The sequence below is a fragment of the Camelina sativa genome, chromosome 2, assembly GCF_030686135.1.
Source record: "Camelina sativa cultivar CO46 ecotype springtype chromosome 2, ASM3068613v1".
NCBI classification, from domain to species: Eukaryota; Viridiplantae; Streptophyta; class Magnoliopsida; order Brassicales; family Brassicaceae; genus Camelina; species Camelina sativa.
The window spans coordinates 28,907,086-28,926,901 of NC_141881.1; the positions used below are offsets into that span (position 1 = coordinate 28,907,086).

Below are 19,816 nucleotides of genomic sequence, written 5' to 3' on the forward strand. Positions count from 1 at the left end.
CACATTAATTGGAAGACAAAAGAGCAAATGTCAAGAGAACTAGAACCCCACTTATGTAGTGTGGGAAGTTCATGATATAGGAGGAGATGTACGTACTAAGACATGCAAATGCAGCAGCGTGACAATGAGAGTCATCCCCTTTCAGTTCCAACACTATCATCCTCTAATTAACGGTCACGAGCTCTCGCACCGTCTCTTCTCCTCTCTAAACAGCTCCCATATATGTTTAAATTTATTTCATATTTTGTTACTTAACAAGATAATTAAAGGAGCGTATGTTATTCAAATTGTTTCTATAAAAACAATCTTCTATTCTCTAACCGGTAAAAAACAAACATACCCTACCGTTCCATAAAATTATCAAGGAACACATATGATTTCACTAGTGTAGTAGCTGACACCTCCAGCTTTTTTTAGCTCTCAAGAGTAGTTTCCATCAATAATGGGAAAATTCTGTGTATGTAGTAACTAGTTCACTTTCTTGACTCAAAAGCTTTATTAATTTTTCCTCTGGCCGGCTAGCAAAAATACTATATGCACCCTTCTGGATCACCTCTTCTTGCTGCTGTTCTTCTTCCTTCCCTTCACTTGGCTCTCCAAAGCCTTGAGCCTCTTACTAACAGGACTCAACGATGTTGACGAGGCCCTCGGGTTTACTGGCGAAGCTGGTAGTGTCTGGTTCTGTGAATGGTCCTGTGTCATGGCTTTCATTTTCTTGAGAGCTGAAAACAGGTCAAATGATTGTTGTTGACCTGGAGGAGTTGGAGGCAATTCAGGTATGCGTAACATCTTCTTCACTTGAGGACGCTTAATCACTGTCATTAATCACCACCACATAAACCATTCCTTGTTATTGTTTCAAACCTAGAATACGCTGCAATTAATTAGGAATCTTGATTATTACACACTCACTCACCAAGTCCATACATGAGGGAGAACATGTTGGATGTAATCCAGTAACAAAATATAGCCTGCAAATAAATTTTCGCAGAGACATTAGAAAATCCATATCACAAAGTCTTTGGGGTTGCTATTACCGGTAATAATAATAACCTGTGGAAAACTCATTGTCATGGGCACCGTGAGGAGAGCGAACCCCCGGAAAACATTTTTTATTGTGCCAGCCATCGGATTCCCTTCCATGCCTTCTTGTGCATTACACTGGGAAGTAACAATTTTCAAGCTTAAGTTAGTAAGTCATGACAAATGTTGAAGATGTCAACATTGTTATTTAAGTTAGCAGAAACCGTACCTCAACGGTTATCAAGAATGTCAATCCTGTTATAACCGGCAAGATGTATAAGCTGTCAGGAGTAGTTAGATCCGTAAACCATAATGCCCCTCCTGTTTGAAATGAAGGTACCTTCTCTGCCATATTTCGAATCTGGGAAAAAAATTTAACTCATTTTGAGACAAAAAGCCTCATGATAAACAACATATCCCAACAAGCATCTTAAAGATTAAAAGATCTTACCGCAAGAAAAAAGCAGATGAACAGGGGTCCCTGAATGAGCATCCCTTTCATTGGAGTGAATGGAGTGACACCATATCTGTAAATTATAAACAAACTCTGTATGGTTATTTGGACATATCAACCAGAATAGCTCAAAATGTCAGGAGACTACACCAACTCAATAGCTAGCAGAGCAGCCGAGCTATAATATGACATAATATGATGAACGAGGGGTAATTTTGACATGAACTCCAAATCTTAAGAATTAGTCTAGAATTCTTGTATCAGACCAAAAGAAGTTCAACACTCCAAAAGAGATGTTTCAAGTTGATTTCTGGTCAAAAGAAGTTTAAGTCTAAAAGCAGCTTACTCTTTAAACAAATTCTTCATCTTCTTTTGACCTTCTGCCATCGTAACGGCGTCCATGCCCTGAACGGAAAATATGGAGAAAAAAATTAAAGAAAGATGTAGATAAGGAAATTCGGAGCTAAAGCTGAGTGGACATGTAGTCAGTGCCAAAGCTATTGGCAGAGTAGCAAAAGTGAGGAGGAATCCCATGTTGTATGGCTGTAATAACAACAAAGTAAACATACCTTGTTTTGCATTTCCTCCCGGATGGACTCCAACCGTGGCTTCATCAGCTGCATATGATCAGACAATAGACTACTGATGGATGCGGCATACGGCAGAAAAGATAGAGAACCAAGTATAAATGCCACAAAATATAAGTTAAAGTTCATCGACTTATTTATGCTTTTCTTTTATAACTTAAATTTTGTTTTAGAACATGAGTATGTAAACACAGAAGCAAGACGAAAATGTAATGGTTGAAAAGTAGGAGATCCGCATGAAATTTACAAGTACTTCCTTTATGATTTATTGGAGACTTGTGTCATTGACTACAGTGATGTGAATCTCATTTCCTATTCTATTGAGAGTTCATATTCCACATGTAATGTTTAATAATTTCATAATCGAAAAAGCATGTCGAATTCTCTAAACACAGACAATCTCCATATCTGAAATGACTTTATATAGGCACTATCCTAAATGGTCTGCAAAGTGTAAAAAGGAGGAAAAAGGAAGATACATACCGCCAACTTTGTCGTGTCTTTCATTTGTTTGATCAAGAGAGGAACTGTTGATGACCGGATCAATATGGTTGCTACAACAATGGACGCCCACCTGTTAATAGCCGGAAAGGATATGAGGAAATGGTAATATATTAACCATATGCTATGTTCAGAATATAACTCATATATATCCAGGAACTCAATCCAGAACTATTCAGCTAACATTTGATGTATAATACTTAAGATCAACTCCAGGCAGATTGTTGAAATCAAGTTCCTTACCACTCAAAGCCAGTGAATGAATGCACCATATCAATGCAATGTTGAAGGGCAGCAATAGGGAAGAAAGAGTCAGCAGCTGCAAGTGTAACTTCACTGACTGCAGCAGCAGCCTGAGCTGGAACATCTTGCAATGTTGATTCGCTTATGACTTCTGCAATATCAGACATCACACCAATATTTTCCGAACCGACACCAGGTGCACTTGACATGTAACGATAGAAAGCAAAACCAGAAGCAGGAGCCAGAGGCAAATGTAAGCCTCTTCCTCCTCCTCCCGGAATTTTGGAGAAATCAAAGCTGTTGTTAACGGAGCTTTGGTGAAGAAAGCTATGGTAACTTCTTTGGGATGTTTCTTGACAAAATGATTCCCCTTCATGATCATTTACACGAGGAGGTACAATATGATAAACTGGTTGATTCCGACGAGCGAAAAGTGTGGACCTTATAGATAAGGTTCGCCTGAAAGCCATTTTCAGAATCTAAACAAGATCCTGCAAGTAGTAAAAAGGACAAATTACTAAATTAGTGAAACTGTAATTTTGGTCATAGACGAATTAAAAATGTGATTTTTAGATTAAAGAACAAAGCTTTTGTCATCCTCGATCTTACTAACAAGATCCTTACAAGACTCATACTATAGATTGAACTGTGACATATGAAAGAACCAGAGCAGATTTGAAATCAGAGACTTAAACATACAATATCCAAATCTAAGCTAACCATATGGTAGAAACAAGCATTTTAAAAAACCACAAACAGAGTAACAATCAATAGCAGCAGAGGAACAAAACCAATATTGAACAGAGAGAATCTGAAGAAATAGTGAAACCTGGAAATGGAAGAAGAATACGGTGGCGGTGAGATGAGACAGCTACGGCGAAAACTTGACGACGATGATGAAGGGGTTTTAGAACGGCCCAAAGTTTTTTTTTTTTTTTTTTACGACATCACTAATGGAAGAAGGTACGAGATTCAGATTGGTACGGCAAATTAGGGATTTTAGTTTAACCGAACTGGTTTGTGTTTGGTTTATAAATCGAACCGAATCCGATCGCTTTTGACTTTTTGACTTTTGATCTCAATTTGTTTTATCTAACCGAATCCGATCTGGTTTGTGTTTATATCCAATTTTACTTAAATTTGTTTTGTATATTTAAGATGTGAGAAGATTTGTATATACAGTATTTTAGTTTGTTGTAGAAGAAAAATAATTTGTTGTGATAAAAATTTCATATTCTGTTTAGGTTTACTACTCACAATTTCTATTGTTAAATAAAAATTTTACGTTGTATAGGGTTTTACAAAAATAGACGTGACGAAGAGAAGAAGCAAAGAGAACAATCACAATATCTCATCACAACGACAACGTCGTCGCTATCGTGAAATCTCCACCGGGAAAAAGTCCGGTTTTATTATGCATAGCATACCCCTCTCGATCTAACGGTGGAGATCCAATGTGTTTATATTAGTGTTAAATTTTCCAACATACTGTAATTTTTTTTTTAACTCTCTTATCTCTATGAGCTTAATTCTTGATCACCTTTTACTTGCACACGGTTTTCACTACTAACATTTGTTAAGAAATGCTAAACGTGCACGTCAATGACACTATTGTATGCACCATGAATCACCATTCGCATGAAATGACTTGTTTTTAGATGATATCACACAACCTCTGTTGGAAACCAACTCCAAACACACACACGGAAACGCTCATTTTTTTCTGTCTTGTCTATAAACCATAGCTTGTACAACAAGCAAAAACGTTCTAACTAGCTAGTTTCGTCAAATAAAGATTCATCATCCTCTTATAAAGTTATGTATATGATGAAATCATTCTATCCGATGATGTCTCTCTTCTTATTACTATTGTCGGCTACATGTTCAGCGACGGTGGAAAACGCTGCCGATTGTGCGGCGGTAGGAACGCTGGTCACGTCGTGCACGGAGTTTGTAAACTACGGTTACCCGGATCCGATACCAGGGTCTAGCTGCTGCGACGCCATGACGGTGATCGGAACCTACTCTGATTCGTCGGAGAAGAGAAAGTGGCTCTGTAATTGCTTCATGGAACTCATCAATGTCTATAACTCTAACGCCACCGCCATTTCTACGTTATCTGGTTTCTGCGGTGTTGTTTTGGGTTTCACCATCGACCCTAACACCGATTGCAACTTGTAACTTACTACTAAACCTTTCCTCTTTGTATATATATTCTTGTATCATCTAAATTATCAAATTTGATTAATTTATATGCTTTTTTCTAGCATTCAGTGAAGGCACTAAAATCTTTCAAGCTGGCTCAGTGGATTTAGAACGATGTCGTAGCACTCACGACTAATAAGTGTTTAAATCTGACTGAGGAGGTTTGGTTATCCTAAACAAAGATGTATTAAACTCACTGTTGTTGTCTTGGAAATATAGTTACATCGGTTAGCCTTTGTTTAGTTTCGATTTGTTCTAATATCTAAATCATTTTAGCCATTTCAACATTCATTCCGTTTTTTGACACAGTTTTTAGTAAACACTTTTTACCGGTCTAACTTGGATCAAAGCAGTTTGATTTATCTTTGATTGAGCACTACTAATCAACAAAGATAGAGAGAACAGAGCTATGTTCCTTCTTTTGCAAGCAATCGAAACTTGTTAAAAACAATTTACACATCCCCCAGTGTTAATACTCTTTAGCTCCTGGAAGGAAAATTACCAAACTCAAACCACAAGAAAAAGAAAAGAAAAGAGAAGAGAATCATAATCTAAACAAGAAACGAAGAATGCATCCTCGATTTAGCGCTTTGGTTACGATTCAATCGATCAGAAAGTCCTCCTCCGTAGTAACCGGGGCTTCCAACATCCGCACTCTCTTCTGCAACCGCCGTGTAGTAGTAATACTGTCCCTGAACAGATCTCTTGTAGCCACTGGTATCATTAGAGACCTCAGCTCTCTGTTTCGGTGCGCTCTGTGACCGGACTTTAGCTTTATAAGACTCTGTGTTAGCCATGTAATTCGGATGATACCCCGAGTAGTAATAGTTATTACATCCCCAAGAATACTCGCTTCTTGATGTCGGCGTAAACGGAGTTCTTCGTCTTGATCCACTAGACCCAACTTGAGGACTATTCTCTGTACTTCTTGGACACAACAAAGATTGTTGTCTTTTCCTCGGAGACTCGTTGTTTCTATCTGAACGTAGCTGTTTGGGATGAAAATGAGGCTTCCAAGTATCCACTTCTAGGATCTTGTCTTCGTCTTGGACTTCCTCGGCTTGCCAATCTAACCGCTTAGAGCCACCTCGGTGGTCCATAGAGATGACTTCAGCGTTTGAAACGCAGCGAGTGTGGAGAGAACGTGGAGAAGAAGAGGAAGATGGGAATAATAGAGCGGTCGAGGAGTGGAAAGAAACAGAGGAGTGAGAAGAACGAGAGGCTCGAGCACGAGCTTGAGATTGGAGACGAACCAGAGTTTGCATCCTTCTAAGCATATCTGCGGTTTGTTTTCTCACTATGTTTCCTCTCACTAACGCTTGAAGCTTCACTAATGCCTTTAATGCTCTTAATGCCCTCCTCGCCTGAAATGTAACACATTAGCCAAAATAGAACCAAAAAAAAAACTTCAATGCAGACAATAAATGCAACAAGACACAAGTTACAATCGTTTGCATGTACTTCCGAAGCCAATGTATAAAGTTTATAATTTTTGACTTCGTATAAAATAATTTGGCTCCACCACAAATAATCGAAGTTGAGTTTGTTTGAAAGGGAATGATAACAAGGACAAGACGAGTTTAATGATTTGTTAAAGACACAATCATCGTTAATTTTGAAAACCGCTAATGGGATTAGTGGTTTGTGAAATTATTCTATCTTGCTTTTAGTTTCCCAACCACTTCCACTTGGTACCAAAAACTAGATATAGTAATCACAGAGCCCACCATTCTCGAAAGTATTATGTCTCAACTCAAGGTCAAATGTACACACACACACACGAGTTCTTCTTTTCACATTGGTCAAGATGTGAGAACACACATACTAGATCTTGGAAATAACATAATTTAACTCGAATTAAAGAATCTCCAAATTCCGTGTTTTGAACCCTTTTATTTATAAACAAATTTATTCATCCATAAGAACTTGAAAAAGAGTTGGAAAAAAAACATGGTTAAAAAATGAAACTTTATTAACTAAAAGTGAAGATAAAATAGGCAACTTGTAAAAGTTTTTGGCTAAAGATTTCAACTTTAAAGTTTCTGTCCTAAAGAAAAAGAGAACCCATCTGTAAAATACTAATTAGTCTTATTTATTTCCATAAAGTTCAGAACTAAAAAAAAAAAAAGCAGAAAATAACGTGGAAAGAAAGAAAGAAAAAAAAAAAAAAAGAACTTGGCCCATCATACAACTAAAATCAAATGATTCACACCAACAATAATCTAACTTCATCTCAAAAAATTCTTATCAGATCTTTCATCAAATTTTCCTGAGTAGTTAAAGAAATAAAACAAGTTTTTAAGTACTCTCTAATTCATAACCACTAAAAATAGTGTCGGCAGAATGTAACAAGTTTCAAAGAAACTTCTATGATTCACATTTGTTTGTCTTCTTCTTCTTCTATAGTCAGTTTCTTTCGGACCAAAACCCCACACAAGAAAATACAAAATTTTACCCATTGTTTCCAATTTTTCAAAATTTTGAATTTTGGGAATGATTTAAACAACAAAACCCCGAATTTTCAGACAGCTAGTTCACACTACGTTAAAGAATTTTAGGAAAGTTTCCTTAATAGACTAAAAGATTAATTAAGGAAAGAACAGAGATAAGAGTTTTCAAGATTCAAGAAAATCAAGAAAAATGAGTAAACTACTAACCAGATAACCACGAAAAGATGATTGAATCTTCATAGCCGCGAGATTCTCCTGAGCCCACCGACGGTTACTTCTTCCGATTTGAAACACCGACGAGTTTCCTCCACCGCCACCGTTTCTCTCGCTTCCGTTTCCGCTAGTGAGTCTGACGACTTCCGCAGCCGCATGAGCAGCAGTAAGAGCAGCTTCAGCCACAGCAGCAGTCGCAGCCGCAACGGCTATCGCATGTTTGTCGGCATCCAAACCATTTTCCTCAACCACCACCGAAGCCGACGACTTGGACGGAGCTCTCTTGCTGGAATTAGAAGATCTGGTGGTGGTGAAGCTCCACCTCCGTTTATTATCTGACTTTTTTTTACTTCCCCCGAAAAGTCTCCCGAAAAAGCCCATCGTTCATCGTCGGAAACTCGCCGGAGAATGTTTACCGTAGATTTATTTCCCCGGTTAATCTACTACACTCTTCATCATCATGTACTTGCTGAGACTTTATTTTATTTTTAAGTTACAAAGAAAGAAAAAAAACATAAAACGTTTTGGTAATGGAGAGAGAGCTTTTAACGGCTTATATATATACACATTCAGACAGATTACAGAGTACGCATCCACGCGCCAAGATGTAAAGCGTTGGTTACACGCGTATGTTTTTGAAAGGCTTTAATAAGTAAAAAAAAAAGAGCGTCGGTTAAAGTCAATGGGCCTGACTACACTTCCTACCAACCGTACCAGATCTCTTCTTTGTGTTTCGGTTTCAAACCCTTTTATTATAACATACGTCACTTTTATGTTTTCTTTTTTTTTGAGTATGTGTGTAATGTGAAATGGGATGTGAAATTGTGAAGTGATGAATATTAGATATTTGAATTATGTAATGTTGAGAAAAAATAAAATTTTCATTTTGTAAAAAAAAAAGAGAGAATAATTGGGAGGACGTGTCATTCTTTGAAGCCCATACTTTCACTGGAGTCTAGTGTCTACGACTTCTGCATACTGCAGCTTTTTTTTTTTGTTTCTTTGTTCCAATGACTGCAAAACTATACAATTTGTGTTGGGAATATATTTTTTTAAAAACAGATTTTTTTGTTGTTGTTGTTGTTGTTGACTTGTTGTTGTGTGGATGATACTGGATAGGTGGTTTATCTTTTAATCCAGACCACATAATGTTACATATGTTGTTATTGTGGTGGCATACTGGCATAATTCAAAGTCTTATACTCTTTATTGCAACACTAAAGATGTTACCCATATATTTCTAACCCAATTTGAAAGCTTTATAATTCCTTCCAAGTCACTTATTATTCGTTGTCGTTTATTTTCTACTCATTATGAGGATGCAGTTTAGAAGTAGCTCAGTAAGTTTATATGAAAAAAGAAAATAATAGGGAATATTCGAAAATAGAAATAGATGTGATGTACATGATAACGATCGTCTAGACTAGATCAAACCCCTATATCTTATCCTCAAGTCTTATTCAGCAATCAGCACTAGGGGTCAGGTATTTGTAGACTTTCTAGCTTCTTAAACACACATACTCCACTTTTTAGCTTAACAAACAAAACAACTTGCATGATTTTTCCATGCATGTTTTAACAACCTACAACTAATCTAGGAGTACTTTTCCGATAACTAGACTTTCGTACATGATTAAAAGCATTTATTTCGTACAGGGAAGTTTTATCCTCATAATTAGCAAAGCCGTATTATTACACTAGTACATAAATTTTCAAGCAAAACTTCTCAGAACTTTATTACAAGTATTAAAAGAAAACAAAAGGCAGGAGCGAGAAAAAAACATAAAAATAGAATTTTTATCGTTATTCTTTTTTTTTTTTATCCATTTCCCTCTCGATCATCTCAGAATTGACTCGTAGCTAAACTAAGCACTTATACCTGCACAACACAAACCAAAAGACAAAAAAACCTCAGAAAAGAGTTATGAAAATACGAGTCTATACATCATATATAAAAGAACACTAGTCGAGTTAGCTAGAGCCTATAGAGTTGATATTTCAGGTACGATTCTACTTCATCTACCTTTTAAAAATGGCTAATATTTTTTTAGCTAGCCCAACAAATTTCTATTGTATTATTTATAAAATCGTATAGATGTTGACAACAAAGCTATCGTATCCAAACTCAAACTATGTATTGAGATTTTTTCTGTTCATGCTCATCTTGGAACGAACCAAATTTTCCAAACTTATGGTTAAAAGTGAATAAATCAGTACCGCAATCCACAGGAGGAAGGCTACAAAGCGCAGGAAGAGAGGTAGCTGCGCGGAGAGCGTTGCATAGACAATCTCTGTTAGTTGATTGAAGTGCGGCGCAACACTCTGAATTCGGTCTGCCTGAACCCGGCAGCACCATGGCAGCACACACCTGAACATTTGCTAGATCGTTGCCACATTCTTGGGCTTGACCCATCAGTATAGCACCCATGGCTGAGAACGGCTGCCAAAGACTTTAACGATGCCATAGATAAGTTTGTTTCTTTATATGTATATCTGATGTAGTTCTATCTATATGATTTAATTAGGACCTCACAGCAATATATGAATATTTATATAATGTCACGAGTGTGTATATTTTGAGAGATTAATTAGATAAAGAAGCGCGGAGACGTTTGGCATGGCCACATGGTCTGGTTGGTTCATAAGATTAACATGCGAAAAAAAACTAAATTAAAGAATATCACAACTGTTCCATTTTTAGTTTGTTTGTTTTTTTTTCATAAATTAAATCCACGCTGAGTGCATTTATACGTGTACTCAGTTATCTTATTATATACAAATAACTATAGTATCTATACAAAGAGTTGATTAATTAGCTAGAATCTCTTCTATATTGTGGGGTGGATTTAGTAGGATGGTTGGTATATGGAAAATGAAAAGTATATGTTTTTCAAGTTTTTTTTTTTTTTGTATAATTTTTAATTAAACCTTGCATACTATATTTTTAAAAAAATGCATAGAGACATTTCATCATAATTTCACTATTTCAGAGTCAGAATTAGCAGACTACATATATCCAGCCTATAATAAATGTTATCATTCGACTTGAAAACAGAAGGTGATGTTTAGGCCATCTTTATAGGCATAACACCAAGGATGTTCTTAGCACAAAAAATTAGAAAAATAATGAATAGTGGCATAAGAACACCAAGATCAGTTCTTAATGTAGAACTGTTCTTGGCTCAGTTCTAAGCTGATGTGGCAAACTGTGAATAGATATTATTTTTTGTAAACAATTTTTCACAAATTAAAAGAGGATTTGATTGAGAATATATAGAGTAAATTTGGACATTAAACTATATATTAATTAAATAAAATGTTTGTGTGCTTTAATTAAGTAATATGTTTGTTTTTTTTCTTTTTTAATGTTTTTTTGTTTCATAAAATTTTAGTATTGTATTTTGAATTTTAGTAAAAGTTTTATAAGTTTGCAATTTAAATGTTATTTTATAAGTTTTTATAATTGTAATATATTTGACATTATTATATTATTAAATCTTATGATCTTAAACATGTTACCCCAATAACTAACTTTTTAACAAAAGATCTTAACTACTGATCTTACATTATTTTCATAATATATTTACTCTAAGAACCCCCAAAATAGTTCCCCCTATAAAGATGCTCTTAGGGACAGTGGCCAAGTGTTACCTACGATGAATGATATACCCGCTTATGCTCGGAGATAAAAGTAACAAAGTTTTGCCTTGCTCAATGCTCACGCATACTTAAATCACAAAGGCTGTAATTCTCTACGGCTCCAACGATCAGTGTTCTGTTTAGTAGTATGCAGAAAAAAGTCATTTACTTATTTATTGAGAACAATATATATCATCTAACTACTTTAATGGGTTCGAGTCATATATATAACTTAATGTTTACTTTTCAAATCTCGTTATCGAGTCTCTTTATTGCTCTCTATAGTCTATGGCTCTATGCTACTACATATAGCTATAGTTTACAGCATCTGTAAAATGGAACTGACCTTACCCAGCCAGTAATAAATACTGAACCTTTCATCTGATTTGGAGGTTTGAATATACTGATGTAATCGTAATCAGAGATCCAAAGTGTTAAACTAAAGACATCAGTGTTTAGCTTGTTTTGTAATTGTACCTATCAGCTTTTAAATAAAACATTCATATAGACGAAAAAAGCACATATTGATTGATAAAGCGATGAGTTCTTGAAGAACAGAGTCTTCTTTTCCAGAATTAGTAACACTTTCCAGAAAAACCTCTTCATAAAAAGAGAAGCTTAATCTAAGAAGAAGAAAGAACAACAACATCGTAGACACGTCAACATTGAAACCCCCTCATGAGATTCATATACCTAAGAAAGTTAGTCTTTAACTCAGTTCTTTACAAAGACAACATTGGAAACTAACTATCAAATCCCAAAAGACCTCTCATGCCTTCCAAGAATATCCCATGTTTTCATCAACCTCATTGCTAAAGAACCCGTTATTAGCAAAGTTGAGAGATGTATTAGAGACCATACCGTCCTGGTTTTGGCCCTGCTCTAACCCCTTAATACCTCTGAATCTGTTGGAGCCGGTGCTTAGTGTTTCCACTGTAGGAACATAATCTGTTCTGTTTCTTCCCATGTTGGCATTGCAATTCATCATGTTCTGACCAGATAGTGACTGCTGTTGTTGTTGTTGTTGACCGGAGCCTCCATTGCTGTTTGCCATCTGTTGCCATATTTGGTGAATCATTTGTTGTTCCAATGTTTGGTTACCGCTACTACAGGAAGGTGGTTGTTGGTGGTATTGCTGGGTTGAGCTATTATTATAACTGGAGCTTGGCATTTGCCGCTGAGGAGACAGATGGGAAGAAACACCGCTTATAGATGGGCTATGCACAAAACCAGGCAACAAAGGACTAGTTCCTTGATAGCTCGGAGATGCACTCCGGTTTCTTGATGGCTCTTGTTGGATCGTAGTGTTGTTTTGGTCTGAATTCAGGTGGTTTTGTTTCATGAGCATGGTCTGGTAATTGGTAAGCGCAAAGGCAGCAGCTTGTGCAGAGCCAGGAAGAGCACCTTGACCGGTCATATTGTTCATCGGTATGTTAATCCCGGAATTTCGTAAGGCCATCAGTTTGTTGAGACTGTTCCTGTCAGGTGGAAGTCCACGAGCAGAATTTGCTAGTTGCTCCATCTCCTGCATCTGCGATTTACCAGCCTTCATTCGATATGGATAGCTCTTCAAAGCCTCTGCAGATGTAAAAAGGTAGCAAGCTTTATATAAGCACAAAGAAATAGAAACACAAATGCGTTTTGATGAATCTCAAGGAAACTCTAAGGTTTATGTATTGACTTACCGATTGGACCAACTTTTTGGTCACGGCAGAAGTCAATCATATCTTTCATGCTGCTGACAACCTCAGAAATCTGTTAAAAAAAGAAGACTTAAGAAAGTGCAGAGAAATTAGGAAATTACTGACTTAAGAAAGTAAGCATAGAGATACCTGCAAACATCGAACATATCGTTTGGAGAAGCCTAAGTCATTGAGTGAATGTGACTCCAAGCTTTTTGCTAGTTGACGTCCAGCAGCCATGACCCTGGAGCAAAAGACTTGGCATCAGCACATAATATTTGTACTACTATCAAGCTAAATTAGCTCTTATCTTCTTCTCATCAGTGAATATTTTTACCTCAATACTCTAGAAAATGCAATAAATAGTGAAAATGAACTGACTGAAAGAAATAAAGATGAAAGAAATGTAAAAATTGACTAGACTCATCGACTCACATATTGCTATTCGCTTGCAAATCCTGTTGATGAATCCCATCTGATCCACTTTGATCAATTGTGCTCTGACATTTCTCTGCAACCTGAAGTAGTTGGTTCACCTGCACGACCAAAGGAAACAGACATTCCAAAGTCTCAGGACCAGGTATTTCAAAGATACAAAGATATTACGAACCATTTATGTTACCTGTGGAGCTACTAGGCGACGAGGAAGTAGCTCTTCATGTCTGCGAGTACAGAACTCCCATGAGAGAATCTGGAAAAAAAGCAAAAGGATAAGCCAAATCACTCTAATACATAAATGATTGAAAGTATTTAGAAAACAAAAGCTCTTTAAACCTTAAGCTCTTGGGAGAATATAATCCGAAGATGGCCTTCGCGAACAACACGGATCTGTTCATACACACTCTCCTGAACTGCTTTTGCGTACTCTAACACCATAATACCAGAACCATATCTGCGTTCAGATGGTACGCCCAGATAAAGAAGCTCGTCAAGGACACCACTTGCAAATTTGATCTCGTTAAGCCTTGGCAGGACATCAAAAGTTGCTTCTGCACATTTCATAAGAAAAAACTTACTAAGAGAAGATGTTTTGGTTTTTTCCTCTTCTTCATCAGGGGATAAGTAAACTAGAACTTACCAAATCCTCTTCCTGATTTAGAACCACAAAGATCACACTGCCATTCATCCTAAAAATAGCAAATATACAGACAACAAGAATAAGTAACTTATGTGCAACTCCACCGTAAGGCAAGCATATGATAAGCTCACATGATCAAGAGAAAGAGAGGAGACAAACCGTGGCTGCCTGAGGAGAAACACCAAGTGCGCTATGCCCCACATTATCATAATGAGAAAGACACCATCTTTTCTTTGCGCGAGGAGAAAAATACTCCGTGACAAATTTCCTCCAATAAACAATACTGCTCTCCTACAAAATCAGCAACGACACGACTGGTATCTGTCAAGAGCTTTTTTCTAGAATACACATAAAAAAACAAATAATTCTGAAGACTATGAGCACACTCACAGAAGGCCTTTGTCGCTGATGATATAAGTACTGCATCAATCTTCGAGCGCAGACGCTATTTTCATAAGGTCTTGGCCCACCGGTTAACTGCAGTTGCATTCCTTGTTGCAACTGTTGCTGTTGTTGTTGGTGCTGCTGCTGCAACTGTTGTTGTTGCTGCACTTGTTGCTGTTGCTGCAGCTGAACCCGTTGCAATGGTGGGAGCGACTGAAGATATTGTTGCTGCTGTTGCCTCAGCTTTTGTTGCTGAAGCAAAAGTTGGAACTGCGGGTTTTGGCCTTGCTGTTGTTGCTGCTGCTGCTGCTGCAACATATCCTGTCTCTGAAGCCACTGACGCAAAATCTGCTGCTGCAAAGCATCATCCTGCTTTGAATCTAACCTAGGTTTTTTCCTAGCTTGGCTCAAGTTGTTTGGGTCTTGAAAGAAGGATTCAGAAGCACGACGAGCCATAGAAAGCGGGATTTGATTAGTTTGTGATGTAGGCAGCGATGTAGCACTGGAGCCACCAAGCTGAAAACTAGGATCATGCCGTTGTACCACAGTAGACCCATCAACAACTGACGACCCAGAGATGCTGATATTGTTTGAAGAGAAGGACATAGGAGACGCAGGCAAACGCATATAGGACTCGTTATTGATGCTAGCACTACGCTGCAAATGAGGACCACCTCCAGAAAGCCCTGAATTAGCATCAGTCACCATTGAACTAGCTCCAGCGCTTGGACCAGGGGTTGAAACACTCATCATAACCGGATTATGCATATCCCCAGAAACCATACTGAGATTGTGATAGCCACCACATCCAGGTACAGAGTTAGATGAATTCCCATAAGAGGAAGTCAAGTGAGAGTTGATGAAACTTTGAGATTCATCATCTCCTTGAAAGAAAATCCCAGAAGCTGAAGAAGCCATTAAAGTAGGGTCTCAAAGACAAAATTGTTTCTTCTTCTTCCCCAATGCGACAACAAATGTCCCACCTTTTTACTGCGGATACCTACAAGGACAAACAAAAATACATATTCACCAGTTATATAAATCAGATCAATAACATTGTCTTCTATCGAAACCTAAACTCGAATCTGGTGCTCCACTAACATTGAACTTGACATCTGTAACCCCCCCCAAAAATCAAAACCCTAATTTTTTTTTTTCTAAAGTTCGTTACTTTACATAATTAACCGAGAAACTAACCAAATCACACAACAAAAATAGTAGATTTCATCCCTTAAAAATCTCGAAATCAGATACTTTAAAAGCAACATATAAATTACAAAAAGGAAAATAAAATTAATATAGAAGACCACAGAAGAGACCAACATACCAAGAACTGTGAAGTGAAGCTTCGATCAACATAGAACAAAAGCTGAAAACCACAACTAGCAGAAGAAAAAAAACACCCAACTGAATCGAAACCAAAGACGAGGAAGAGAATTAATAAAGTGAAATAGAGAAAACAAAAAAAAAAAAGTTTTAAGCTTTGTTTGTAATATATTTATAAAGATTAAAAGCTACAATAAATAAATCTTTTTTTTTTTCTTTTAAGTTAGAATATAAATGGGGAAAAAAATCCTGGAGAGAGCTGGAGGAACAACAATGCACTTGACGCGCCTAGTTGAAATCGTAAAGAACTAAATCTGACCGGACGAGCCAGTGCCCATCCACCGCCTTGTGGTTTTTTTTCTTGCAAGTGCTTTTTATTACCCGTTAGTCAATACCGACACGTGTCGGATTCATCGTAACAAGTATCGTTTGATCTATTGGGTAAGCTTTAGATGTTCTGATTGCGTGGCGTAATCGTGACCCTATACCGATAAAGTTTAACTGTATTTTTGGATCGTCCGATTGAGAGAGCGGATCGTGTGCGACGCGTGTAGATTAATAAAGTTGATTGACCAAAATTATAATTTTTTTTTTTTTTTTTTTGGGGTGATGATAACTGTACCAATGATTGCAGCTGTAAATGAGTGGGCTACGACAAATATCCCCTTTTGTTTTGCATGATTACTTATTGACCCCAATATTACTCACTTTGACAATTCAACCCACACAAACAATATATCGTATAAAGATCAAATGATGGAGCTAATAAGACCCATATACAATCACTAACCATAAAATCTTAGCTCATTGAGAGCCCCAAAAAAACTAAATTATGCTTTTTCAATCACACACCTTACCAAACTAAAAACATAAGCCCTAAATTAGGTTCTTGCGAGAGTACTTCACCTACAGAACAGAAGATAAAGAATCTTGCGAAACAGAAATTCAGGTTAAAAAAAAAACATAAGCCCTAGCTTTCCAATTTCCAACAGGCCCATTTTATCAAACTCTATACCCATTATTAAGCCCATTAATAAAATACCAGAAATAATACTAATAGTTTACAAAAAAAAAACTCTCTGTTCTCCAACAGTGGAAAGCTCTGTTCTGGAACAGTCTTTTTGATGTCAAAACCCAACCGTGTCTCTGTCTAAAGCACTAACTTGTTTCAGTAAAGGATTAAAGAAAGCTTTCGTGTAGTCTGTATGTTATCAGGTCGAAAACTTAGCAAGAAGACACACCACACCGACGATAATTCGAGACAGTTTGGATCTTCGCAAGAGAGAGAGAGATTTATTACAGTTTGCAGAGTATTTTGTCGGAGTTAAAAGCGATGACGTGTAGAACACGACTTATATTAATAACAGAACAGAGATGATAAATGTAGGGGATATAAATAGCGTCATTATTTATCATGAGAAATAAATATTGTGGGGGATACAATACAAACATATAGTATGAGACATAACAACAATCACATTAGCTGTCACTCTTTCTTTTTCTTTTCTTAATGATTCTTTCATCTTTTCTTCTATACTTCTAACTTGTTCCACGAGTTCTGTCTAGAAACGGAAATATTAATTTATTAAAAAACAAAAAAGTATATTTATTTTGTTTTTTTGTTAAAGGTATATTTATTTTGTTGAGAGACGTTTCTTTATTCTTCTTCTTGATCGTGTTCAGACGTCAAGTTCATCTCATCATTTCTCTCTTCTCTCTTTTACCCCTAAAAGAAATATGATGAAAATGCAAATTGGAACAACGGCGACTACTCCCGGCGACGGTGAATTAGAGCTCCGACCTGGAGGAATGGTTGTACAGAAACGAACGGATCAAATCTCCAACGTGCCACGTGTTATTCGGGTTCGGGTCAAATACGGTTCGGTTCACCACGAGATCAGTATCAACTCTCAATCTAGTTTTGGTACACAACAACAAAAACCTAGGAGTTATGCTCTGTTCTTTTTTTTTCTTCTGAATTTGATTGTTTTTTTTTGTTGTTGAATTATATAAATGGATAGGAGAGTTAAAGAAGAAATTGTCTGGTGCGACAGGAGTGCATCATCAAGACATGAAGATTATATACAAAGACAAAGAAAGAGATTCAAAGATGTTTCTTGATCTTTCCGGTGTTAAAGATCGTTCCAAACTTGTTCTCAAAGATGATCTGATTTCTCAGGAGAAACGTCTCCTCGAGTTGAGGAAAATCTCACTCCATGACAAATCTACTAGAGCAATCTCTGACATTACTTTCCAAGTCCAAAAACTCGCCGGCCAAGTATAACGACTTTTTTTTTTTTTTTTTTTATATAAATTCCTAATTTCTCCGATCAGTTAATTAACACTTTCTTGTTTTGTCTCGTAAATTGAAGTTTAGAATTTTTTTTAAAAATGTTTTTTATTTTTGGATTTTAGCTGTCGGCGTTTGATACAGTGATTGGTAAAGGAGGAAAAGTTGAAGAGAAGAATCTGGAGAATTTGATGGACATGTTGATGAATCAACTGGTTAAACTCGATTCTATCTCAGGAGATGGAGACTTTGAATTAAAGAAGAAGATACAGGTACTTAACTTTAAGATCTTTTCTTTGTAGTAAATAATGACTTCGTCTTCTTGTTACTAATCAAACCTAGAAATTCTATGGAATGACATAACTCTTATTAGTATAAGTTACCAATCATAAGCATAAAGTCTTGTTATTTAATATTTTTTGCAGTCGAATTGATAAGTTTTTTTTTTTAAATAGTAGTAGATATTTTGAGTCTAATGTGTTTTGAAAACACTGTTTTCTAATGATTGGATTTGAAAAATGTTGGAAGGAGGAAAGATTACAGAAGTATGTTGAGGCACTCGACTTGTTGAAGATCAAAAACTCCACACAACCGCAACCGCAACCGCAAATGCAACCAAAGCCACAAACACAACCGCGATACAAGGAACAGGATTTGCTGACATTTGATGAGCAAGTGCCAAGGAAACCGACGGCCTCCTCATCAAGTCCTTCGGTGATCATAACAACGAGATGGGAAACCTTTGATTCCCATTCTACTTCCGCGGCCACGCCACAAACAGTTAAACCGGTTCAACCTAATCACAAATGGGAATTATTCAATTAAGACACATATACATATACATATATATATATACACCATACTTTACATATTAAATATTTTGCTCTCAGATTCCCTTTCTTGTAACATATGTGACTTTTTTTTGTGTGTGTCGTGATTAGTCTTTTCGGTTACATTATCTAATTTTGTTGTCGTGTGTTGCTTATGCTTCAACGAATACTGATGATTATCATAATCGTGTATATGTATATATATGTTTTCTGTATCTTCATGATTTTCGTTAAACTCATCATTTTTATTGATAATATGGAGATCAATCGCATACATTAAAACAAGTGTTGAACAATAATGAGCTTATGAATTGGCACACACATATATATAGTAGAGTAGTAAGTAGTCACTGTAGTGTAGTCGGTAGTGGTGGATGGTGTAACAACGACTGTTCAGATGCGAAAAGATCCATAGCAATTCAAGAATATATATATAGGGACAAACCATAAACTTCCAAGCAGTCGTTGTACACCTGATGTAGGGAAAAATAATAATATTGCTCATATAATTTCTCATTTCGTCGCTTTATTTCTGAAGTCTGAATGGTTTTTGGCAAACGTTTTTTTTTTCGTATACCAACAAATTTAAGACTACACAAACGGTTCCGAACGACAGAACAAAGCCTACAAATGATAATTTAATAAAATAAATCCTAAAAAATTACAGATTAATTAAAACAATCGGCTTTAGTATTAAAAAGACGAATTAAAATAAAAATAAAAAGAGTATTAAAGTTTTGAGGCGATTTGCCCAAAAAACTATATATATATATATATATATATATATATATAAATTATAAATTATACTGTTCTAACTTCTAAGCATAGATCTACAACTACAATCACTCAATATATATATAATCTATTAACTTCATAAAACAGCATCCAAATTAAATATGACGATTAAAAAA

The 19,816-nt window shown here is 36.3% G+C and overlaps 5 protein-coding genes and 1 pseudogene across 9 annotated transcripts; 2 read left to right on the top strand and 4 right to left on the bottom strand.

The window, feature by feature from the left end:
- Positions 1-290: 290 nt before the first annotated feature.
- Positions 291-3,934, bottom strand: LOC104739507 (mitochondrial inner membrane protein OXA1). Its single transcript, XM_010459893.2, has 10 exons — positions 3,638-3,934; positions 2,809-3,299; positions 2,548-2,638; positions 2,047-2,094; positions 1,824-1,882; positions 1,475-1,550; positions 1,253-1,384; positions 1,054-1,161; positions 917-971; positions 291-815 (listed from the first exon to the last, which is right to left on the bottom strand). Exons 2-10 carry the CDS (start codon positions 3,276-3,278, stop codon positions 550-552), a joined length of 1,305 nt encoding a protein of 434 aa, XP_010458195.1. The 5' UTR covers positions 3,279-3,299; positions 3,638-3,934; the 3' UTR covers positions 291-549.
- A 546-nt stretch (positions 3,935-4,480) lies between these two features.
- LOC104739513 (putative non-specific lipid-transfer protein 14) lies at positions 4,481-5,292 on the top strand. Its single transcript, XM_010459902.3, has 2 exons — positions 4,481-4,985; positions 5,076-5,292. The coding sequence occupies exons 1-2, from the start codon at positions 4,627-4,629 to the stop codon at positions 5,083-5,085; spliced, it is 369 nt and encodes a 122-aa protein (XP_010458204.1). The 5' UTR covers positions 4,481-4,626; the 3' UTR covers positions 5,086-5,292.
- Positions 5,293-5,408: 116 nt separating this feature from the next.
- LOC104739523 (protein IQ-DOMAIN 23) lies at positions 5,409-8,480 on the bottom strand. Its single transcript, XM_010459912.3, has 2 exons — positions 7,671-8,480; positions 5,409-6,377 (listed from the first exon to the last, which is right to left on the bottom strand). The coding sequence occupies exons 1-2, from the start codon at positions 8,055-8,057 to the stop codon at positions 5,565-5,567; spliced, it is 1,200 nt and encodes a 399-aa protein (XP_010458214.2). The 5' UTR covers positions 8,058-8,480; the 3' UTR covers positions 5,409-5,564.
- An 838-nt stretch (positions 8,481-9,318) lies between these two features.
- LOC104739539 (tapetum-specific protein A9-like) lies at positions 9,319-10,141 on the bottom strand (annotated as a pseudogene). The gene is made up of 2 exons (XR_015574546.1): positions 9,894-10,141; positions 9,319-9,555 (listed from the first exon to the last, which is right to left on the bottom strand). The product of XR_015574546.1 is annotated as a tapetum-specific protein A9-like (transcript).
- Positions 10,142-11,820: 1,679 nt separating this feature from the next.
- On the bottom strand, positions 11,821-16,178 carry LOC104739547 (putative transcriptional regulator SLK2). Its single transcript, XM_010459943.3, has 10 exons — positions 15,787-16,178; positions 14,466-15,459; positions 14,235-14,366; positions 14,076-14,124; positions 13,772-13,986; positions 13,620-13,688; positions 13,433-13,533; positions 13,148-13,241; positions 13,001-13,070; positions 11,821-12,893 (listed from the first exon to the last, which is right to left on the bottom strand). Exons 2-10 carry the CDS (start codon positions 15,375-15,377, stop codon positions 12,085-12,087), a joined length of 2,451 nt encoding a protein of 816 aa, XP_010458245.2. The 5' UTR covers positions 15,378-15,459; positions 15,787-16,178; the 3' UTR covers positions 11,821-12,084.
- Positions 16,179-17,217: 1,039 nt separating this feature from the next.
- On the top strand, positions 17,218-19,120 carry LOC104739557 (BAG family molecular chaperone regulator 2-like). 4 transcript variants are annotated; one of them, XM_010459955.3, is made up of 4 exons: positions 17,218-17,709; positions 17,807-18,063; positions 18,201-18,347; positions 18,604-19,120. In XM_010459955.3, exons 1-4 carry the CDS (start codon positions 17,523-17,525, stop codon positions 18,898-18,900), a joined length of 888 nt encoding a protein of 295 aa, XP_010458257.1. In that variant the 5' UTR covers positions 17,218-17,522; the 3' UTR covers positions 18,901-19,120. The 4 variants fall into 4 exon arrangements, with proteins under 4 accessions (XP_010458257.1, XP_010458273.1, XP_010458265.1 ...); XM_010459971.3 differs by having other exon boundaries at positions 17,270-17,709; positions 18,612-19,120; XM_010459963.3 differs by having other exon boundaries at positions 17,271-17,709; positions 17,840-18,063.
- The last annotated feature ends 696 nt before the right edge of the window (positions 19,121-19,816 follow it).